Consider the following 25365-nt stretch of genomic DNA (forward strand, 5'->3'; position numbering starts at 1 on the left):
CAAGTGTACAGTAATAGTCAATCAAGTAATCGTTTCTGTTGAAATAGAATTCAAACAGTCATTAATGAGAGAAATTGATGATGATGATGATGATGATGATTTAACCAGATATAGTTGCTGAGGTCTTGAAGTGGCCATTTAAAAGGACCCCTCTTGTGTGCCTTCTGGTTTTTACCAATATTTCTGCTAGGCATATTTCTTTGTATGTGGATTTATATTGTTTTTCTAATGTAGGAATTTTTTTTACAAAGTTATGAAAAGCATGTCAAAATTCTCATTATCTACAGTACATCTTCTGGATAGTTTGGGCAACTCTAATATTGCTAATTCCAGGTGATTAATACTATGAGGTATCATTAACAATATGTGAACTTCAAAAAAGGGAAGCAAAGAACAAAACATGATTTGTTTGTCTGCTATTTCTGAATCTTCAGCTTTACAAGATTTTTTAAAATAAACCAAAGGGTTAAGAAGGATTTATTTCTGAAAAAGATATTGTTTAAGACTCTAAACAGTGAAGGATTTCAAGTCCAACATTAAACTCTTCCTGCTCATTTTCAAACAAATGTTGTGTGTGGGTGGGCATACCGAAGAGCAAATTTTACATGTTCTACCATTGTCCAGCTAGACAATGCTTACTTTTTTTTCAGAATGCAAATAAGGAAATCTTTAACACTGGAAGCAGCTCTGAGCAATCCTGGCTAGGTACCCATTTGATTCTCCCTGCTATATGTTGCTTGCTCTTTGCCAAGATTTGGTAGACCACAAGTAGGAAAGAGTTGATGGTGATGAAATGTTAGAATTGCACTAATTCTTCATACTCAATAAATGTCAAGATATGATAATAGTAAATAGTGAATGTTGTCCCAACTTTAGCAGCTGTCTTGAGCTATTAGAGAGCAGTGTTGTTGTTGTGAACTGCCCTTGAGTCAACCCCAACTCACCGCAACCTGGTGGATGAGACACCTCCAAAAACCCCTGTCTTCATCCTCTCTGCTTAGGTCCTACAGGCCCAGGCCTATGTTTTCCCTGTTCAAGTCTAACCAACTGGCATGTGGACTTCCTTGCTTTCTACTGCCATCCACCTTTCTTAGCATTATTGCCTTTTCTAATGATTCATCTTTCCTCATAATGTGGCCAAAGTATAACAGCCTCAGTTTAGTCTGGCTTCCAGGAATAGTTCGGGCTTGATCTGTTCTAGACCCATTTATTTGTCTTCCTGGCCATCAACAGTATCCTCACCACTCTTCTCCAGCACCACATCTCAGACAAGTTGATTTTCTTTCTATCGTCTTTTTTCACTGGCCAGCTCTCACATCCATACACGGGGTACAATAGAATGAACCTTAACTGAATCAGTCGTAACTAAAGGTGAATAAAGTTCCTCGTTTAACCAAGATACTCAGTTCTTATTAATAAGATGGCTTGTTACGTATTGAAAAAGTACTTTATTTGTTTAATTTTTTGGTAGCCATATGCATTACTTTCTTGTCCTGAGAACTGCAGAAAACCTTGAGATCTGGGAAACCTAGGCAATAGTAATGCAAGTAACAAGCTTGCTTACCTTCAATGCCACAAGTGGCATACCTTCAATGCCACAATTGTTCCATGCAGTTAATGGGAATTCGCCTATTACTATAGCTTGCTCTGAAAATATTCCATATATACCTATAGACTAAATTCTGGCAGTTAGAATCTGTTCATGTAGCTAAGAAGCTGTTTTACTACTGTGTTTATCCCAATATTTGGCTGATACTATTCAGGCCATATTCATATGTTTTTCTAATAAGCCATAAATCCATCATTCATGTTTGTATAAGTGAGAGTTACACAAAGACACTACTGCATAGTTGTATGAATGACCACAGGTTTTTGTGGGTGCAGGGTTGAATTCCTTTTTAGATTAATACTTCCAGAATTTCCAATGGCCATGTTTCATTGGGGATTATGGGAACTGTAATTTAAAGACAGATTTTCCCCAGCCCTGTATGACTACCATTCATTTCAGTGGGCCTGTGTTAATACCTGTTATTAGTGAACTGTGCTTGTCATAGTTAATGTACTTATTAATATCAAGAGAACCTCTTGATATTAAGCAGTGCTCAATACAGGACCAGTAAAAATTTTAAAACATTGTGTTTCTGTGTTACCATTTTATTAAATTGGAATGAGCAAAATTGTTAAGAATGTCAGCTGAACAATTTATACATATGACTATAATTTTCATCAATTAGTCTGGAACTTTGCCTATGTTTGGGGCCATTTTATAGTTTTGGAAAGATTAAAAGGATTAGTTTTCAATTAGTAAATGTAGAATTCAGCATACACACAGGAAAATTGTTCAGGGAGGGAGATTATTAATAATTGGGAGAAGCTAAAGCATATGTTGCCCTTTCAGACAACTGGTATGCTAATTTTCTCTGGCAGCAGAGATACATTTGGAACAAGACTGCTTTGGGGGTCTCTTTTCTGCAGCTACTAAATCATGCACAGACAATTCTGTGCAGAAATCTAAACATCAAGTTCTTTCAAGTATATAACCATATAAATGGCTTTATAGTGCTGTAGTTTTGCTTTTCCCCTCCCTTTCTGTCCCATAAGCTTAGATGGCTGATTTTTAAATATACAGTGGTACCCCGGGTTACGAATTTAATTCGTTCCGCCGCCGCGTTCGTAACCCGAAATCCTTCGTAAGCCGAAAAAGCCATAGGCGCTAATAGCGAAAGCCGCGATTTCGTGCGAAAAAGCGCCGAAAAGCACCAAAAATTTTTTCGTAACCCGAAATAACCTTCGTAACCCGGAACAGTTTTTTTCTATGGATTTTTTTCGTAACCCGGAAATTTCGTAAGGCGGCGCATTCGTATCCCGGGGTACCACTGTATATAAATCTTCAGGAAATCATGTACTATAGGCAGGAGGAGGTAAAGGTATGACATTTTGAAGTATATTTAAGTCATTACATTCAACCATTTCAGGGTGTGCATCTGCTTATTTAATGCTTCTCGTTTCTAAAGGGAATATCATACTTGATTTTCCCCCCACTGCCATCTCTGTTGGGTGCTTTTAAACTCATAAACATCCCCTTTCCCTAGCCTACCATCTTCCCCTTTTCCCTTGACCTCAATGATTCCCATACTGCACATCGAGCAAGTATATGGACTTCTTCTAGAGGACAAGAAAACATGCTGTTAGGTTTAGTCATAGATTCCAGATTATAGGGGGATGAGGCAGTTTTTACTGAAATCAGTGTTTGGCAGATGAAATGCATCTTTCTCATGTCATTTCCATACACTATGTCTTCAAACAGACAGGGCAAAAGGAGCGGCCAGAGGCCACTTGCAATCTCTGCGGGACTGCAGCAACTGCATGCGCCCAGCCCTGGTCCAGGTCACTGCTGAAGTCCTGAGCTGGCCAGCGAAAAGGAGCAGTTTTTATCCTGTCCTTTTTGGCCCAGCTCTTCCAGGTTGGGGAGGGCTTGGCATGGTTTCTGGCTGCACTCGCGGTGTGCGTCATCTAAACATTATCTCCTGAATGGAGCCAGAAACTGGTTTACTTGGCTCGTCTGTTTCGGGCCTATATCTCTCTAAATGTGTGCATCCAAGCTCTCCAATTATTTGTTGGTCTACAACTCCATTAACCCTAGCCCAAAATGACCAATGGTGGAGGTGATGGGAATTGCAGATTACTCACATGTGGAAGATTTTTAATATAAATCAGATATAAATCATCAGAAAATGGGAATATTAGTTGGTTAAAAAGAGAGATGGCTTATACTTTTCAGAGCAAGATGTCTCAAAAACATTCTCATTCTCAATACGTATGTTATATATTAAATCATTCATTCCCTGCCACTTGTTCCACTGTCTCTGCATATTTAATTCTCAACTTTGGGTATCCTGAATACTGGTTCTGACCTATACAGTGAAGGACCCTATTTTTCAAAAGAGGACCTTCTCAGTGGTTGCTTCTAAGGAATGGTAGACTGGCTCCATTCTTGTCTTCCTTCTTTGGCAGGTGAAGACTATTTATTCCAACAGGCTTATGGAAACTCACTGTTTATGAAAAACGGTTTTTTAATAGAGTGCTCTTTTGTTTTTAATCGATATTTTATATTGTTCTTAATTTTCTGAATACTGTATTTTCTGGCATATAAGACTACATTTTAACCCAGGAAAATCTTCTCAAAAGTCAGGGGTCATCTTGTACACCGGGTGTCATCTTATAGGGCAGGTGCTGAAACTTCTGAGCTGAACTGGAGAATCTGTGGTTGCTGCATATGGTGGGGAGAGCTCAAAAACAGCCGTGGCCGCATCTCCATTGTATGTGACGATCATATGAAAGCAGCTACTGCTCTGATAGCAGGGAGTGCTGACCAATCCAAGCAGGCTTTGTATACAACAAGATTTCTTGCTAAGTACCTGCATGTCATTTGAATTAAAATTACCACATTGAAATCAAATCTGATGTTTTTTTTTTAATTTGTATTTGGTTTGCTTTGGAAGAGGGGTAGTCTTATACGGTGAGTATATCCCAAACTCTATATTTTAACTGGAAAAGTTGGGGGTCATCTTATACGCCCAGTCGTGTTATACGCCGGAAAATATGGTAATTTCATCAACAACAATAGAATTTATATATTGTAACTAATAATGTATTCCTGTTTGTATTTGTTTTAATTTGCATAAGCTATCTTGAGTCTCAGTTTTGTGGTGAAAGTCGGAGATTGTAGCAATGGTGATGGTAATAATAATAATCAACCTCATCATCATCATCTTCTGTTAACACCAACTTTACAAAAAAACAGCAGTATCCTTTGGTAGTTTAACTTCTAATGTATATTAGAATGTATTTTTGGGGCTACGTTTTTGTGTAGTACTTCATCTGGTGGATACTATATTATCCTTTAGCAAATATATAATATTTATTTATTTATTTATTTATTTTATTTCTTATCTGTGCCACCTTTCTCCCAGAAAGGGGCCCAAGATAAAATTGTTGAAAACTGCCTTTTACAATAACACATGCTTCACATACATGGGTACAGAGGAAAAGAAACTATGAAAAATGAAGCAAAATAGCCATACAAAATTTAGTGTAGAACCTAGATGCATCCAAGGTAAACATAGTGACTATGCACAACAGTGGTAAGGCACAATTTTCTGCTTCAGCTTTGAAGTGAATAGCCCTTTGGCCACACTTGTTAAAATCTCCTTGTGTTTACCTTTTAGTATTTGTATAATTGAGTAACTGGGAATAATTATAAATCTCCTAAAAATTCCATGAAAGTATCTACTGTAATAAATGTATTCACACTTTTCAGGTATATGCACTTAATGTTTGTTGGAACAGACTTAATAGAACTATCCCACTGAAACTTTCACCAAAGACAATTTATTCTTCTTATTTATTTATTTATTTTGATGTCTTTGTGTGGTAACCTTATACCCAAGGTACTAAATTATGAATAAATATGCACTGGATTATTAATCAATAAAAGAAATAATGTGGTTTTGCTTGAGGGGGGAGTTTAATTTTACTAACTGTATAAATATCACTGTTTATCCATTATGGATTTGTCATGTTTTCTTCTGGCTCTTTTAGTCATGGTGAAATGCAAGTAATTGTTTTAAGTCCATCTTCTGACTTGTGGCCCTCTTTGTCCTTTTTCTTTAAAAATACTAAGAAGACCTGTGCTGGCTCCATTCCATGCAATCCATCTTTCTGTTCACATATTGATAAACACAGGCGGGTTATAGAATGCCACTAAAGTACGCGCAGAGCACGTACTAGGGTTAGGGGACGGTGTCCGTAACCCTAATACGCGCTCTTCGCGTAAAAAATGACGGCGGCCATTCCAGACGGCCGCCGTATGAGGACGTCGGGCCCGCCGCTCCTACACGGGCGGGGTGGATGTGACGTCCTCGCTCCGCGCAGGGCGCCTAGGCGCCCTTTGCGCGAACCAGGAAGTCTGTTTCAGAGCTCCTTCCTGGTTTGAGGTGCCGCTTTGCTTCACTGGGCGCAGCCTTCAGACGGCTGCGCCCAGCGAAGCAAGGGAGAAAGGGGCCAAGCGGCCCCTTTCTCCCCCTCCCCACTGCCGCGGGGTATCCTTGGGGCTTGAAGCCCCAAGGACACCTCTTTTCAGGCTGCGGGGAAGCGGTGTTTTGCAGCTTCCCCGCAGCCTGAAAAGCGGTGAATTGGGGCCTCAGCGGCTGCCGCTCTACACGCTGAGGCCCCGATACAGCGGGGAAAGGGGTGGGTACAGCCTGTCCCAAATAGGCGGTCTGTAACCCGCCTAATACCCTTTAGTGTTCCTGCTTCATCTTGCCCCATTAAGACCACATGTTTCAAGGACATTGCCCTTGCTTTTTTTTAAAGTCACTTTTCACAGCCTTTATGATTTGAAACATTTTAAAAAAAGCATTTTGAAACTTTTTTTTAACTTTAATTGAAAGTAATGATTTCCATTATGCTGAATTCTTCATCCAGTGCTTGTTTGTATTCTTGCACAGCATGATTGACCCAGCTCTGATTATATTAACCAAGCTATTTTGGTTAGGTCTGTGTCCTTTTCTGAAGTGGGAAACAAAAGTTCCCAAAGTTGAATCCAGAATACCTCCTTTCCTGTGTTAAAAACTAATAACTGGCATCCCTACAAACAAAAACAACATATAACATACCCAATTGATTGCCGCTTATTAGCCATATTTTTATTAGTACATTTCTATATGCTAGGGCACTTAAAAGTCAGCTCCACTGGGGCTTTCTCCTAGGTAGTTATAGGTAGCAATTTAGTAATTTAAATTGAAAGTGGTTATTTTCTCAAACCACATATACTTTTGGTCCTTGTGCAAGAAAGTAGACTGATAGCTGATAATAGTGAACCTGCACTGATTCCAAAGTGGCATTTACAGTAGGCGGCTAAGGGCTTGTCTCCACTTACCAGAAAACTCTGGGCTATCCCCAGAGTATCCAGGCCCTGAATTCTCCCCAGATTTTCCCACTTGCTTTGCTCTCTTCCTCCTCCCCAGCAACAGTGAGCAGCTGCTTTCCCACATGGTTCCCATTTATCACCTGGTGCCACTGCTGAGGTCAGAACAAGGTGTCCAAGCAAATTGACGTTGGGCACCTTGTTTTGACCTCAGGGTGACTTGCACCCACAGCGGCAGCAATGGATGATGAATGGGGACCATTAGTGAAAAGGCAGCTGCCTGTCATCACAGGAGCCTCCTTCCCCCAAAGAACCCACAGCAAAAAGTGAGTTTTTAAAATAGGGAGAAGGAGCCCTGAACCAGGTGCAGGGGTCGTGAAGACAATTTGGACTGAATTCTGAGTTTTGACTCTATGTCATGTGAGCACTATGCAGCAATCCCAAGGGAAAACTCAGGATAAAGCACACATGCAGACAGAGCCCAAGTACCTGAATTGATGCCTTTTTAAATCAGGCACAACATAGGATGCAGAAATGAAATTTAATTGTGTTGCCCTGTACAAAGGTAACTATGCCTGCAAATGGTAGCCTTTGAAATTTATATTGCCAGGTGTAATAGTATACTGATAGATAAACACAAATATGTTCTCTAATACAAAAATTAAGAGTTTGCATCTCTTTCAGCGGGCATTAGTTAAACAAAAAGCAGCAAGGGAACTGAGCAATAAAGAAAACTCTGAAGTAAGCACTGATCAAGATAATGAGAACTCAGCCAGAAGTGAGCCTCGAAGAGTTAAAATATTTGATGGAGGGTAAGTATTTTGTTTTCTAGTACTGTACCATGGCGTTTTATTGATTACATTATATTGAAGCCTGATTGTTATCCTGCTCCCACCTCTCCCACAGGTCTACAGTGCGGTTCCTATTAATTGTGGGAACCATACATAGACTGAGATGTAGCATGTGCAAACAACAAAAATTATTTAGTAGATTCAGCATCCTGATGTTCTAGCTGACTTTCTAGCAGTCTCTTTCCCCTGACACTTCAGTCAGCTAGTCTTTTTACTTTAATACCATGGCCCCAAATTTCTTATCGTACTGGCCACTTTTTGTTGCGGCATCTTAACATGAAATGCTTCCAACTTAGGATAAAATAACCCAGGTCCAGGCAAGAATTTAAAAAACTTGTGTTCTAAACCATCTCCATGCCTACAAATATATCTGCACGGGCCTCTGGAGAAGATTCACACACAAAATGGGCACCATAGATGATTTTAAATATATACACCTGTTTTGTTTCAGAATATGGTTTCACATCACTCTCAGGTTTGTGAATGTAGATAATATTTGGTCAAAAGTAAATTGGGTGAAGAATGGTAAAATTCACATGAGAGAGGGTGAAGTTGACAAGGAGGCAACACTATATAATCCTATTGTAATATGTACTGATATATGGCCTTAATTGCTATTTGAATTTCTAGTATAGCATCCACACCACACATTTTGTTTTTTTACAATAGATTGTTATTTTTAAATTAGGTACAAATCAAATGAAGAATATGTCTACGTTCGTGGGAGAGGAAGAGGAAAGTATATATGTGAAGAGTGTGGAATACGCTGTAAAAAGCCCAGTATGTTGAAGAAACATATTCGCACACACACAGATGTCCGCCCTTATCACTGCAACTATTGCAATTTTTCCTTCAAGACTAAAGGTAAATGAACTTGCCATAATTCTTTATTTTCAGTTTTCCCATAGCCTTGTCAATAGCAACTTTGATAAGCATATTGGAAAGATTATGTAAAGCTATAGGAATCTTAAATGAATTGGTGATGTGCCATTACTGTGAAAACATTTAATATCAATCATTCATTGATACTAATCTGTTGCCTTTCAACCAGAGAACTTAAAAATTAAACAAATATTGAAACAAGAGTGAAAAATATTCTTTTAAAATGTTCTTTAAAAACATATCTTACCAGATTTTCACTTCAACCACATAAAACTATGTATATCTAAATACATTAAGTCTGTGCATATAATAATGTAATTTAAAGGTATAATTTTAATTTTGTCAGTTGTTTGTCATAAATATTGCCATTACATTCAGTGATATACAGGAATTTGGATTTATGAGTAATATTAGTACAGAAACCCATTATAGAGGATTCTATGTGGCGTGGTATGGGAGGCAATCAGTGGGGAGGGTGGCACCATGGGTTATCACACTGGGTAACGCCAACCATAGTGATGCCAATATTTGGGTTGCTATATTTGAAAATCTTTTCAAAGTACAGTTTGAGTATCCCTTACCCTGAAATCTGAAATGCTCCAAAATTCAAAACTTTTTGAGTGCCAACACAACTCAAGTTCAGTGTACGAAGATGTCTCATTATGTGATAAAATCAAAAACACTCTGGTCCCACACATTTCAGATAAGAGATATTCTACTTGTAGTGTAACATAATTTAAAACATATATGTAAATTCAAATGATGAAAATTCAAAATTATATTTAAAATCTAGCAATTGAAAAGTTCTTTGAACAAGAAGACTCTTGAACTGCCTAGGTAGAAAGTGTTGGAACAATGGATTTGAAAAGAGACTAATGAGACAAGATACTATAAAAGGCTTTTATCTAAATACTTAAAAGGGTAACAAACAGTATATGTAACAGAATCACACAAAATCCATATATACAAAAGATACTAAATAAAGCATAATAGTAATGGCAGATATAATAACAAATAGCAAATAATATAAATTACATAATATAAGCAAATAACATAAGCATAATGCAACAGAAAGAAAGGCTAAGAATAGAGTGAGCTCACTACAAGGCTAGCCTTATTAAGGGTCTAAACTTGATTAGAGCTATGCATATACAGGTGAAAGTCATCTGCACTCAGGAACTCTGCATTAACCCTATAGTGGTTACCAACCCTATAATGACTCAAGTGTAGAGCTTGTTATTATTCCAACGGAAAGAGCAGGAGGGCAGCTAAACAGATACATCCTATAGAAGAATGTTTTTTAACATTTGCCTCCCACATTGCTCCATGAATTTGAGTGAGACCTATTTCCTATCATAATGAAACATGCATGCCCTTTTTTAAAGGACATATTGTATTAACATTTGGTTGTACACACACACACACACACACACACACACACAGTATACATTTACTAAGAATGAATCCATATTCATTTACAATTTGCAAGCAGACTAGAGCCAGTTTAAATCTCAGGTTTATCATATGCTCATTTTGGCACTCGTCAACAAGTTGTAGCTTCTGTTTCTTTGTTTTTCCCATCCAATAAGAAGCTGTTTTACTAACATAGTTGTAAGGGAAATGACAGGAAGTCTACGTAACACTTTGCATACTGAAAGCATTGATTAGAAAGCAATGTACCACAGAATGTGCATCTGTTCAGGGACAAATCATGTCCCAGGTAGTGATGATACCTTAAAGTAGTGCTTTTTTTTCCTTAAGGAAACTTGACAAAACATATGAAGTCCAAGGCGCATAGCAAGAAATGCTTGGATCTGGGAGTCTCAGTAGGATTAATAGATGACCAGGATATAGATGAATATGGTAAGCTTTTAAAAATATTTCTTCTGCTATACTTCCTATGTCTCCCTGGAACACTTTCTTATGTCCAAACCTTTTGTTAGGGTGCTTTTACAGGGTAGTCCTATTCAGATATAATTTCAGTATACTCACCACTCAGAAAGATTCACATGGGGTGAAATTAAAATCTGAATAAACCCTGTATGTATTTCATTATGTTCAGTTATTGCTGTTAGTGTAAATTAGCCATATAATGTAGGAGGTTGCTGCACTGTAGAAGGTGTGCATCATTTTGGCTATTGTTAGTTTCTTTACATTTATATCCTATCTTTCTTGCCAAAGCTTGGCTCTCAAATAGTAAACTAACAATAGTGCATTCAGTTGTAAATATATCCCATTAAAACATAAAAACAGACTAAAATCACAGTTAAAACATATATCAATAAAACAACAACAACACAGTGTCACTAAGGTAATCAAAGCCACCATCAACAATAACCCACATTCATTGCAAAAAAAAGGCCTGGATAGTTAACTTGATTAGGGGTTTCAAGAGCCTGCGAACAACCACTAAGAAAGCCTTCTCTCATATCCTCACTATTTGTTCCTTCTAAAGCTGTGGGACCTTAGTCCTTAAAACCAGTAAGTCTGAATACTTTAATCTAAGAAGTATAAAAGAACCCACAGAGTTATCTATCTATTGTCCATAAACAACCAGAGAATCAAGCTTGGTCTTGATATGTAGCAGAATGATATTGGTATGAAGTGACAGTATTCCAAGGTGATAGAATAGGCTGTACTGCTTCAGCCTAGAGGTTGTACTGGCTTGGAATATTTGCTTGTGTTTTTAATCCCATATCTCCCAGTTGCTCTTTCAACATAGCCAAGTTCAGAAGTAGAGTTTTGGTGTAAAAACTTTACGGAAGTGATAGAAATGTCTGCATGGCTGTCTCCCAAGATATTGGGGGCAGGCAGCTTGTTCTCCTTGCCTACAGTGTTGCTATGACACCCATGGTTTAAAATAGGTGGAGATAATTTATTTGGGGGGAGTAGAAACAGTGAATTCTTAACATGGTCCAAATACTTAGATACTTCCATAGCACTTAAAATGATCTCTTGTTGATGGGGATTTAATGAAGGCATGCTGGTATTCTTCCCCAGTTTGCTCTGTCAAATATTGGATAGGATTTACAAAAAATATGTTGTCTTTTTAAAAACCATTATTATGGATCTGAAAGAACTCCTGAATCTATTCAAATTAATAGGCTTGTTTTCAGCAAGCTTTTGAATCTCTGTTAAGTTTGACAAACCTGCAACATGTAGAATATCTGAACACAGTAGCCATGATCTGGCAAGTGCAAATGACTAGCCAGAGCTGTCCCATTTTAAGTTGTGCAGTTGTTTTTGGCCATTATGGTGCTTTGTTTGCTCAGCTATGTAGTTCTCCTGGATTGCAACCAGTATTAAATATAATTATAGTTCAGAAACTCCTGGAAGCTTCTAGACCAGGGGTCAGCAACCTGCGGCCCACGGGCCGCATCCGGCCCGCCAAGGCCTTCCTGCCGGCCCCTGCGCAGTCCTGCCGCTGATTTTCCCCATTTTCGCACCGCTCTGGCCGCCATTTTGTTTTTCAAAATGGCGGCCGAAGTCTCGCGTGACCTCAGGATGGCAAAGGTCATGCGAGATTTTGGCCGCCATTTTGAAAAACAAAATGGCGGCACCCATTAGGAGGCCTGGTGCAGCCCCTCAAGCACTCCAACAGGGCTCCAGGGGCTGCAGCAGGCCTGCATCAGGCTCCACTTTGCCCTCTGCCCTCCTCCTCCTTATGAATAGAAGAGCAGGGAAAGGAGGAGGAAGGAGGAGGAGGAGCCAGCTGGCCACAAGAGCAAGCCAGAGAGAGGTTGGTTGCTTCCTTAGGGGAGGGGGGGTTAGCCTTCTGTTCTGAACTGCATTTTAGTAGTAACTTGTTAATATTATTATTATTATTTATTTCCCTTGGTGGTTTCTTTGCAAAAACTCCTTTCAGCTCCTTGTGCTTCTCTGGGTTGAGACAGTGGTGCATGCTTTCTCCCTTCTATTCTGAATTGCATTTTAGTAGTTTCCATGCTAGTAACCGTTAGTATTATTATTATTATTATTATTATCATCATCATCATCATCATCACTCTGGGAGCGGAGCATGCGGCCCCGCCCCTGGAGGGTGGAAGCTCCACCCCCCGCATGTGGCCCCGCCCCCAGAGGGTGGAAGCTCCACCCCACTGCTTCGGCCCCCCAGTTGTCCGAGGGACAGCAACCCGGCCCCCAGCTCAAAAAGGTTGCCTACCCCTGTTCTAGACCTTCATGAGCAGAGGTGACAAATCAATTAATAACATTGCTGATTCCTTTCCTTAGTCTTATTCCATTATGAAAATAAGAGTAAAGCAGAAAATACAGTATCTAATGCTAGGAAAAATGGAAACCAGCAGAAAGAGAGGAAGACCGCAAGCCAGATGGGTAGGCTCAATCAAGGAGACCATGGGCCTGAACCTATAATACCTGAACAGAGAAGTAGAGGATAAGGGGTCTTGGAGATGTCTCATCCCCAAGGTCACCATGAGTCAACATAGACTGGAAGATAGCTAACAGCAGCAAAGTGCCTTGAGAGAAATAAAATAGCCAAATCAGTTCCTCTGCAATCTAACACTTAAAGCTTTTGATTTGATTTTTATACATCTTAAGGTGGTTGTCGAATAACTTATAATTCTAAATTTAATGGGTTGCCCAGTATTTGAGTATCAGATAAAGGGTTTGGGCAGGAAAGTGTATTTGCGTGTATTCATGGAAAGAACATCCTACCTAAAACAGAGGAGCTTGTTTTACATCTGTGCACATTTTAATTGTTCTCTACAAGACTTGCACACACTGAATGCAGGATTCACAACACTAGGGTTAAGTAGACTGTGCTAGTGGTCTCTGGGGTTTTTCATCATTTGGGTATTAAGCAAATACCACTCAGTTCCACCTTTTATGTTCCAAATCATCTTGCATCTTTCATCTCCTGATGCAAAGAATGCCATTTCCACATGAAATGCAGGACTACTATGTTTGGAATGCTGGCTTCTGGACTAAGCTGTCAGACTAGGTGAACCATTCAGTGTGACATACTACAACTTGGGGGTATCGTTTTTCATAGGGATGGCCCATGTCTTCATTGTGCATTCCTCTGAATTAGGTAACTAATGTGCCTGTCCTATATGCACTTATTCAGAAGAAATAAACTTGTTAATTTGTTTGGAACATACTGGCACAAAGGTACATTTAGGAGCATAGCTTAAATTCTCTTACTGGTGAAAAAATTTCATCATAAATGGCTAGAGCTGTGAAACCTCTAATCCAGCCCTTTTAGGGGTCCCCAGTATAGCCTACTGCACTCCTTTAGATTACTGAACCTTCATTTCAGGGTCGGGAAACAATGCCTTTGGTAAAATAAAATGATTATTATTAGTTTTATTTATTTTATATTCTGTCTTTCTACCTGCATGGGATCCAAGACAGCTTACAAAAATGCTAAAAAAAGAAAAAGCTTTAAAAACTGATAAAAAGTTAAACCACAATTAAATAAGTTATTGTATTAATATGCCACTAAACTTTAAAAATGTAAAATAGTTTAATAACAACAAAATGGAAATACAGTGCACCCGCACATACAAATGACTCCATACATCCAATTAATCGTTGTATGCCTATTTTAATAGAAAAGTCTTTGTTTGTTTGCAAAAGGAAAGTAAAGAGGGGACATCCTGTGAAAAAGAATTCCACAGAATTTGTTGAGAAAGTACTGAGAAAAGAAGATGGAAGATTACCTCCACAAGACGAACTGAAATTTTGGATGGAATATAAGGATGGAAATGGCTCCGGGGAAGGGGGGCACTGAGGGGTATATAAAATATTTTGTTAAAATGTAATAGAATGTAAGGAGATATTTGTTTATGGAAATACTATAAAATTAAATTAAAAAAAAAGAATTCCACAGTCTAGGGTCAGTCTCTCACCCATGACCTTACAAGACAGGCCTGCGATGGTGTTGGGACCAAGAGAAGGCCCTTCCACAACGATCATAAGATTCGCAAGTTCATATAGAGAGATGTGATTAGTCTGAATCTGAGCTGTATAAGATTTCATAAAACATAACCAGCACTTTGAATTGTGCTTGGAAAGCAGATTGGTAGCCAACGAAGTTGTTTCTACAAGGGAGTTATATATTTCTTGTAACTCATCCCAATCAAGATTTTGACTGCATTTTCAACTTAATGAAATTTCCAAGCAGTTCCTAAAGGCAGCATTTGACATACTAAAAACTCTTATACAGTACATCATGCCTCATCTTTATCCTCACCTATCATTGAAATTGTCTATCTAGGTGACAAGAAATATGGAAAATGTAGGACTTGCCATTTTATTGCAATTTGACGAACAATGGAATGGAATGGGAGAAAGTGGCTTGGATGATAGGGATATTTTGGATGTAGATGTAGAGGCAGTTGTGTTCAGTAAATAAGAGCATTGGAAGGACAAGTATCAATACATGATAAAGGGGTCAGATGGTGAGAAATGTCAAAGAGTGCAGAGGCCTGGCAACAAGATACTTGCAACTATAGTTAACAGTGGCCCGGTACAGACGGTGCGAAAGCGCCGTGCTGGAGCCAAAATGAGGGTTGAGGAGCGCGCAGCAACAGCACGCTCCCCAGCCCTAGTAAGTATGGAAGGCGCCATGCCAAGATGGCGCCATGCATACGAAACGTGATGATGGCGTCACATGCACGCCGCGTCCAAATGGACCAGCGCACATGTGACACCATCGCGCCACTACAGGGCACTTAGGGTGCCCTATTTGCGGCGCCAGAAGGACGAAATGGAGCTCCTTCCTGGGGAGCACCCCATTCCCGCAGCCACCAAACGGGCAACTCCTGGGGTGTCCTGGGGCATGAAGCCCCAAGGACACCCCTTTTCAGGACCAGGGGGGAGCATCATTTTGCCGCTCCTCCCTGGTCCCAAAATGTGGCGTATTTGGGCCTTTGGGCTGCCACTGTGGCTGCCCTGGCCCCAATACGTGCTTCAGTGTAGTGGCTGCAGGCAGCCCCAAAGGGGCGATCTGTATCCCGCCAGTAGTGGCCTGGTAAAAGGACTTGGGTAGTTGTGTTGTTGTTGTATTCCTTCAACTCATTTCTAATTTATAACAGCCCTAAGGACCATGGTGTTTTCTGGGGCTGAGAGTGTGTGACCTGCCCAACGTCACCCAGTGGGCTTTGAGATTCATTCAGAAGCACCAAGAGGGAACTAGCAATAATTCTTCACACATACAGATAACTACAGCAGCAATTTGTGAAGCAGTGCATGCTGCACTTCATGACCAAGGAAGACAAGGAGATCCCCTAAATTTGCCAGCTGCTATTCCCCACCAGCAGTTGAGAAGAGATAGAGGCCAATTTGCTCAATGCTTGACTAGTTAAAGGCCAGTAGCAGCCAGTGGGGAATTATTCAAGCAAGCCTTTAAACTCCTTTTATGAAAAGGAGTTCTTCAAGTAGCAAGCTTCTGCTCCCAATCATTTCAAGGCAGACAAGAAAGCCCTTTTAATCTCTGGGGCTTATAGGTTCTTCCAGCCTGAGCTTCCCCAGCAGATGTCAGTATTAGTCTGTTGTGCAATAAAGAACAGAAATAAAACAGGAATAAATCCAAATCTAGTCATAAGCATTTAAAAAGAAGTGAAATATTAAGTAGGGAAATATGTACAGCTATCAGAAAATGTATAGATGTCTGTTATGTTCCCAAAGCCTATGTCTACTATAGGTTATAGATCAGGGGTAGGCAACCTTTTTGAGCCAGGGGCCGGGTTGCTGTCCCTCAGGCGGCTGGGGGGCCGAAGCTGGGGGTGGAGCTTCAACCCTCCAGGGCGGGACCATGTGCCAGGGGTGGAGCTTCCACCATCTGGGGTGGGGCCACGTGCCGGGGGTGGAGTTTCCACCCTCCGGGGTGGGGCCGCATGCCGGGAGCGGAGCTTCCAACCTCCGGGGGCCAGGCCTCCCCATCTTTGCCGGCCCCTGTTATAGATAGTGGATGTGCAGTTATGGATACTATCCAACTGAAATGAAATTGAAATTGAAGAACAAATTTGCATAGGAATATCTGTCCATGACAGAAAATTACTCAGATGAAGGAACACCACTTTATTTGCATGCAGTTAAATTTGTTGTTCCATTATTCCTTGTAGTAAGATGCCATTGGTAAGGGAATTGCCCATGTAGCTGGTATATGAGTGTGACCCCATCCAACACAGGATAAATCCTAGTTCCATGGTTTGCCCCTTGGACTGACAGAAACACCACTGTTTTGTCTATGTTCAGCTTCAGTTTCTTCACACATACCTAGTTCATTGTGTTTATTGATGCTGCTGCTCTTTAGTGTCATGAACTACTTTCTGAATATGTCTCTCCAGGAAGGATGAGAGCCAACATAAAATAGTGTGTCCAAGTCTGATCCCAAACAAGTGATTCAGAAAGACCGCCCGCTTTGGGTGGTCTGTAACACCCCTATGTTGTTTAAAAAAAAACCAAGGTGACTACTTCTCATTTGTAAGGAATCCAAACAACATTTTTATATTAAACAGTGCAAAGTGCCTCTGCAGCATACATAAAAGATGAACAACTACTCCTTGGTTATGGAGGCTTCCAAGAGAGGCAATTCACCCCTATCTTTTCTCAAAAAATGGCAGTTTAGGGACTTTGGAGAGGGTGCCTATTGCAAAAACAGCCTTCAGGAACTGTGTACAGCCCAGAGCCACACTTTGCACACCTGATTTAGAGGGTTATATTATTTTCAGCATTAAGCATTTCTCGGTGACTGTAAATATTGAACAAAGTAAGTAAAGGTCATTTCAGATGATTCACTATTTGGTTTAATGCACAATAAATAGTGCAGTTTCTTAGTTTTGTGGGATCCATAATAATCTCCCTTCTCCGGCTGATCATTCATATTTAATTTTCCTAACACCTGAATTAAAATGCTTTATCTGTTATGTTTGTTCATTTGTTGTGATAGTGGAGTGTTGCTGTGCTTGCCTTGGAGATGGTCCTACACTCCTTTAGCTCAGAGTGAGTCTTGTTGAACTCAAGGGAGACAATCATTAGTTACTAATAATAGATTCTATTTTAATGCTCACATTCTGTATGTTTTTAATTATCTTCTTTTAAATTGTGAGCTGCTTTCAGTCCCAATTTGGAGGGGAGGAAGTAGGATATAAATAAATATAAGAAATATGATACAATTACTTCTACACAGACATATGCAGAGTTATTCTCTTGGCTGTAGTTTACAGCCTATAAAAATTTTTCTTTAATGCCTGGATAGTGGTGGTGGTGTGTGTGTTATTTTCATTAGCAGAACACATTGATGTGCAGTTCTATATGGTATTAGCTGAGCACCTTATTTATCAGCTAGAACCTATAGAGAATATATAGTTTGAATTAAGTTATTAAGGTATCTTTTTCTATCCTATTAAAGTGAGAGTTTAATTTAAAATCTGCAAGGAAGAAAGATAAAAATACGCACTTTCTTAAAAGTATGTAATTGAAAACTAACATTGTGCAGAGTAGACATGTTGTTATGTTTAATTGCCACAGTGATAAAGATACTCTCTCTTCCTCTATATAACCTAACGATCCAGCCAAAGAAAATTAATTTTACATCTCACTGATTTTGGGTGATTTTTTTTAAAGACAGCTTAATTCTCTTCCCACTTGAAATATGTAAGACATTAAAAGTGTTTTATCATGGCTGGATTCTGCTAAGTTATTGGCCTTTTGGTGTGACAGAGTAAATTAATGGCAATCTACTATGTGGTCACAAAGTACGGGGTTTGTTTTCCTTAATAATTTTCTCCTTTTAAAAATAATTCAGTGTAATTGTTTTTGGAAAAATCTACAATTTCCCTGTACAGTCAGTGATACATTATGCAGGATTCATAATTAAACTATAGCACCACGATAAATAAAACAAAAAGCTATCTTCGATCAAATTGCTAGTTATGTATTAGTTTTGTTGTACTTATTCAGTTGGGTTCCCCTTCTCCATAAAGCAAGGAATTGAACCAATCTGTTTTATGCAGCAGAGGTGCTCTTGCTATATATTGCCACAGATGGCAGTCATGAAAAATCATTTGCTGATATTTTATCATTCAGAATTTTGCTATAGTAGTAAAACTTATTTTATGTTTTATTAATGACAGTGTGCAGTTTTGATTATGGATTCATAATAGTTGGATAATATTACAAATATTATAAATAAAGGATAATAAATAATAATAATAATAATAATAATAATAATAATAATAATAATTCCCCAGATTTATAACGTGAATTTGCATAGCTGAACCAGGAGTCACCCCGGATCTGAGCTGCAAAAACCTCCATGTGATAAACACCATTATCCCACTTCATTAACAAAGAAAACCCTTCCATTATACTTGAATATATTAGATTTCTGTTTAGATATAAATGAGCTTTAAGCATATTTAGATTGACTTCAGTTAATGTTGACTCTTGAAACTGAACTGAAAGGACCTCAAATGACTGTTATACTGACTATGATAACTGAATATCCCATTGACTATATTGTTTTTATTTACTTTCATAATTGAGTGTAGTGCATTTAGTAGTTTGTTTCAAAATTTAAGTGACAAACCACAATGTCAGCCTTTTTAAAATATGTATTCTAGAGCTATAGGGACACAAAAATGTAAAATGGGAAAATGTAAAGTAGCCCATGAGCCACACCTTGCCTGTATTACATAAAGACATTTTAATTTGTCTATCGTATATACTCGACTATAAGTCAAGAAATTTATGCCCCAAAATGGACTCCAAAATCATAGGTAGACTTAGGTGCTTTATAGAGCGCCCAAAAAGGGCACTCTGGCAGCGCCCATGTTTGCTGTGCGAGGGAGCTGCAGCAGATAAACCGTGCAGCTCCCCCACGCGCCACGACGTGCGGACACTAAGCGTCCATCATGTCAAAATGGCAGCGCCCATGTGTATAGGACGCCACTATTTTTACACCCTCAGTACATACTAGGGGTGAGGCCTGATTGGACGCTGCATCCTCAGCCAACCCCTAGTACGTACTGGGGGCGGAGCAAAGGCTCATCTGTAACGGGCCATATATACAGGGCATATATAAGTTAATACTGCTTATAAAGTTCCTAAAGGAAGTGCCCACCTTTATCCTATCACAGAGCTAACAAACAGCTGCTGAGGCAAGGGACAGAGAGAGAGAGTATGCCCAAGCTTGTACCTTGTTTTGCAAGCCATGAGCCTTGGAAATCCTGTGAATGAAGGGAAGAAAGAGAGAGAGGTCTGTATACCCTTTGCCAAGCCATGAACCTTGGAAATCCTGGGGGTACAGGGCAGAGAGAGAGGTTTCTACCCCGTTTTGCAAGCCATGAGCCTTGGAAATCCTGGGGATGAAGGGCAGAGAGAGAAAGGGGTTTTTACCCCGTTTTGCAAGCCATGAGCCTTGGAGATGCTTTTGGTAAAGGGAAGAGAGAGAGAGAGAGTATGCGTGCTGAAGTTTATTTCCCCATTTTCCATGCCGAGACCTTGGGAGAGGCCCAGAGAGGTAGATATAAGGAGGGAAGTGGTGCCTTGTTTCCCCCTTTACATTTTTTGTAACACGCCCCAGTGTTTGACCCTTGACTTATCCATTGGTCTTATCAAAATCCATGATTTTGGCCCCAAAATCTGCCCCTGACTTATACATGAGATTGACTTATACACGAGTATATAAACAGAAGTGTTATTTTACTTACCTTGGTATGTATTTTATTTATGGTGTAAATATGGTCTTACTTGTTCTTGTTGTGAGGTTTTTTACAGGGTGTAACATCATTCTCTGCTTATGTTCCATTTTATATTTTAATTCCCATCTGATCTGGGGAAAGGTGTTTGAGATTAACAGTTAGTGGGGAACAGGCACCAATCCACCCAGGAAAGGGACGGGGAGCCAGTTAAACAGATGGGGAGTTGGGCACTTGTTCCTGTTTCCCACCTCCCATCCCTTTTACTGGCTTCCTCTTGAAGGGGGAGTTACTTGCTGTTTTCCCACATTTGCGGAGATTGCACGCCCCTAGTCCCTGCTGATGTGAAGGGACGCGACTGTAAATGGAAACAAGGACATTCTTTCAAACTTTAAAGCACTTCACTGTTCTACCTTGAAGAATTAAAGTTCCTGCCATTCTGTATTAATTATTTTGATTTACTACCAGGACACATTATATGTGAATTATTTAAAAGACTAAGGGCTATTCATCTGTTGTAGTTTGTAAACCTGTTTCGCGGTATGGCATTACTAGAATCTTACTGAACCTATTGGTGGTTTCAGAAACATGCAAGGAGTAGTACATGCTACTGTCATTTCAGGAATGTACCATTTTATGCTTGGACAGACAGAGAGTTTTGCATATATGAATGTTCCCTCTATGAAAACGACAACTATCTAGATATAGGTATCATATGATAGAAAAGTTGAGACCGAAGCTCTTCTCTCTGACATACTAGCTTTCCTCGTTGTTTATTGGGGGTGGAACAGTTTGATTGGAAGTGTCTGAACAGGCACTATCATAAGAATGTAACTGTAGATGCTCTGTGATATAGATGCTCAAATTTGTCAAGTAATGTAGCAAAAGCTGTCTAGTCATTTTTTTTCTTACCTCTGTTCGGTAGTACGAAAATTTGCAACTTACCTCAATTTAGAATGAACTGCAGTGGCATCACAATGAAAGATCTTCTCTCAACTGCAGTGCTGCTAGACCAAAATTTAATTTCTCCCTTTTTCACAGGTGAAAAGCAGCGATTGGGTTATGATCGGTCTGGATTTGATGGAGAGGATTCAGATGGGCCAGATGATGATGACAATGACAATGAAGATGATGATGAAGACAGCCAAGCTGAATCAGTTTTATCTGCCACCCCCTCTGTTTCAGCCAGCCCCCAACACCACCCATCTAGAAGTGTTTCTCAGGAGATCTCAAGTGCTGATGAAGAGATTAGAATTGCAGATTGCTTTGCTGGAGTTCACACAGACTCTATGGATGGCCTGCCGAAAGCACTTCTCACAAAGATGACAGTACTTAGTACCATGCAGTCAGACTGCAGGAGCTCAGGGCCACCAGTTGCAGCTGTTCCTGGAGAATCAGATGAAGGAAACACACAAGGCACAACCATAGGGCCTACCAATTCCTCTGAAACTATTCCGAAGTCTCCATGCCATCCAATGTATGTGGATTATCCAGATACAGAAGAGGCATTAAGGCATTCTGCTACTGTGCCTACTATAACTGCTTCAGAAACATCCAAGGTGAGCAGATAACTTTCTTTTGCCTTCAGAATTTATTGTAGAGAAGCAAATAATCTTTGGCATGTTCTTGACATGACCCCTAGATGTCCTTGGCTGGAAAAAATTTTGTGAAACATCTACTACTTGAAAATAAGTCACCTTTATGTACTTGAAACTGAATACATACCATGTTGATTAGATTTCTTCATTACATTAGTCTTGGGTCCTCAGCACAATGAAACTAATGGGATATTTTTTCAATAAATACACTAACATGATCAGTATATGTGTGTGTTCTTATGCATGTGTGTATACCAATATACATACATACTTCATTTTATTCAGCTGCTTTTAAATTAATGGAACAAAATTAAACTATGACTTTTAGTCAATTAAAAAAAAATTAGAACTCAAGAAATGTTGAACTGATCATCTTTTTGTTTTCTAAACCCTGCCCCTCCACCCTGGTCTTGTTTAATTCTAGAGCACAACTTCTACAACGAGATTTTCCTCTCCACCTGTGGACCGGAGTACCCAAACTGCAATAGTTATTCCTACAGTGGCCTCGTCTTTCCCAGAGATCCAAGAGCAGAAACATGAGGGGCATCAACCGCAGACCATGAAATCAGCATCTCCCCAGACTCGCTTATTTAGCCACCTCCCTTTGCACTCTCAGCAACAAACCAAGACCCCCTACGGGATGGTTCCAGTGGGTGGGATCCATGTGGTACCTGCTGGTTTGGCCACCTACTCTACTTTTCTACCCTTTCAGGCTGGGCCAGTGCAGCTTACTATTCCAGCTGTTAGCGTGATCCACAGAACTACAAGTGCTCTTGGCGATCCAACCTGTGCAGTCTCTGGCACTGGAAATCATCTGGGCGTTGCTGAAGTGAACAGTGTAGTCCCCTGTATCCCAATAGGCCAGATTAATGTGCCAGGCATGCAGAGCCTGGGTGCATCAACCCTGCAGCCTCTTCCATCCCTGAGCATGGAAGGAGTGAACGTCTTAGGCCTGACCAACACCAACATTGCTCCGCAAATACATTCTTCAGGATTAACACTAAATGCTGTAGGGCTACAAGTATTGACTGCTAACCCTTCCTCTCAGAGCAGTGCTAGCCCTCAAGCACACATTCCAGGTCTGCAAATATTAAACATAGCACTGCCGACTCTGATCCCGTCGGTCAACCCTGTGACTGCAGATGGACAAAGTGTTCCAGAGGCACCAGCTTCCAGCAACAAACCCTGCGAAACTTGCCCAGATCACGGTCCTGGAAGTATTGCCAGCAATGACTCTGCTCAGATCACCAGTGCTCTGTCTCCTCAGGGAGCACTTGCCAACCAGCGGTACAACATTGAAAACCAATCGGAACCTGCTCCTTTGAGTGAGCACCGACAACATGAAAGCCCGGGTAAACTGGACACTGAAAAGCCTGACTTGAGTCATACGAAACCAAAGTGCAATATTAATTCTGTTCAGGTTGAACAGGCTTCTGCATCAGAGCCTCCCATGAAGGTGAATTCTAAGATTTTATCCAATTCCCCCAGAGATCAGACTATTTCTCTAGATAGACAGATGCAAAGGCGAAAAGGATTGCCTGAAAGGCAGAATACTGTGGAGTTTAGTGATGGCAGCAGTGATGATGAGGACAGACTTGTAATAGCAACCTAGGATTATGGGTTTTACGTTGGGTTGTGTGTGTGCGTGCGTGTGTGTGTTTTCCGTTTTGTGTGTATGTGTGTGTTTTTTAAGTAACACTTACCAGGTTTCTTTGCAAACCTCCCTTTTACTTAAAGCACATTTTTTTCTGACACAAACTCATTATTAATCTTTGTGCAATCATGAACTCTTGACCAATAATTGTTGTTTCTTGTCAGCTCCGGCCATTTTTTGTACATGTTGTATAGACTATTGTGCCTTTTTTTCCCTTTTTTGGAGTTTTATGTTTAGAAAATTGTACAGATTGTCAAAATTATATCTTATATGTATATTAAAACCAATTAGTTACTTGTGTTTCATAAGCAAAAACAAAATTTAAAAAATTCTATGTTGGATGAAATAAATGATTAAATTATATGTTGCACTGTTAAATGTAAATTTTTATGGCTGTGGGGCGACGTTTGTGTGTACAGACTGAATATGTACAACTCCATATTTATTGTATCCATACTAGTCTTGGGGGAAAGGGTCTGTCCATCTTTCTTGTGTACGACATTAGCTTTACACTTTAAAAAAAATCCAGTCTCTGTGTTATTGAAATATTTCAGTAAAATTTTTGTTTACTGACTTTACCACTGTTCAAGTTGTGCCTTCTTCGTGTAAAGGGAGCAAACAAGAAAGAGTTACTTCTCTTCCCTTCCACCCTTCTATTAGTTTCTTAAGTGAACTTCAAAAACTAGTAGCAAACAGTGGTGTAAAACTTTTCCCAGTCTGGTACCTGCCAAATAGATTGAATGTAGCCCCCAGAATCCACCCAACAGCCCAACATATCTGAAGGGCTCCAGATTAGGGAAAAGGCTGGTATAAAGAATATTTCTAGTCATGAATTTTTTTCACTCTTCTTTTCATAGAAGGTAGGTGTTGTTTTGTTTTTAATTTTGACAAGGAACAAATCAACTTTTTTTGCAGGAGGCATAAGCCTCCTAAATTTCTAACAAAAGGATCTACTTTTTACCTATTATAAGTAAACTTCATACTATTTTTATTGAAGCCGGTGTGTCACAAGAAAGCTTCTTTACAACTGTGACAACAAAAACCCTATAGTTCCTGTTAACTTTTTTTTAAAAAATGTCATTCAGGCATAAAGTCGTGTTTTATTAAATTATTGTATGGTTGAGAAAGGAAAAAATAGCTTTTGTGTATCTGTTTTTATAGAAAAAGAATTTGGTTTTTAACAGTAATTGAATATCATGTTGCAATTGTCATTTTTCTTCAGTTACTAATTCTCTCAAACACTCTCTGTAGCTTCCAAAATGGATTTTATATTAGGTGACCTGAACAATCTAGGTTTGAATATATGTAGCTTTCCAATGACTTTATTTCCTTCAATGTACGTCTTTAAAGAACATGTGTATTTCCTGTCTTTTTTTAATCCCAAAAGGCCCAGTAACGTTGGATCATCACATAGTAGACATGTAGGGTGAGGTAAAGGATTGGTGCACCACATTCTAGCTCTAGTGATTTGCAAGAGAATGGAGATAAAAAGCCATCAGTGTTCAACAACTGGATCAGTGATTCCCAAACTTTGGTCCTCAAGGTATTTTGGACATCAACTCTGAGGAGCCTCAGCCAGCTTGGCCAACAGTCAGGAAGTCTGGGCAGTGAAGTCCAAAACATTGAGGGCTAAAGTTTCGGAACCACTAAACTGGACTCTTGATGCCAAGTGTGATAGTCTAGTTGGCACTGTGAGTCAACATAGAAAATCATGCCTAATCTTCACTCACTTTAGAATGATAAGGAATGATGTGCCCCTCCAGATGTTGTGAGACTCCCAACTCGC

The 25365-nt window shown here is 39.7% G+C and overlaps 1 protein-coding gene across 6 annotated transcripts in view; it reads left to right on the forward strand.

The window, feature by feature from the left end:
* Nucleotides 1–24950, forward strand: part of HIVEP1 (HIVEP zinc finger 1) — a 110552-nt gene extending 85602 nt beyond the window's left edge. For all 6 annotated transcript variants that reach the window (XM_042463397.1, XM_042463399.1, XM_042463395.1 and 3 more), the window contains 5 exons: nucleotides 7613–7740; nucleotides 8468–8643; nucleotides 10423–10524; nucleotides 21369–21886; nucleotides 22350–24950. In XM_042463397.1, coding sequence (XP_042319331.1) covers nucleotides 7613–7740; nucleotides 8468–8643; nucleotides 10423–10524; nucleotides 21369–21886; nucleotides 22350–23537 — 2112 coding nt within the window. In that variant the 3' untranslated portion in view covers nucleotides 23538–24950. The remainder of the gene's footprint in view (nucleotides 1–7612; nucleotides 7741–8467; nucleotides 8644–10422; nucleotides 10525–21368; nucleotides 21887–22349) is intronic.
* The last annotated feature ends 415 nt before the right edge of the window (nucleotides 24951–25365 follow it).

The sequence above is a fragment of the Sceloporus undulatus genome, chromosome 4 (genome assembly GCF_019175285.1).
Source record: "Sceloporus undulatus isolate JIND9_A2432 ecotype Alabama chromosome 4, SceUnd_v1.1, whole genome shotgun sequence".
Lineage (NCBI taxonomy): Eukaryota > Metazoa > Chordata > Lepidosauria > Squamata > Phrynosomatidae > Sceloporus > Sceloporus undulatus.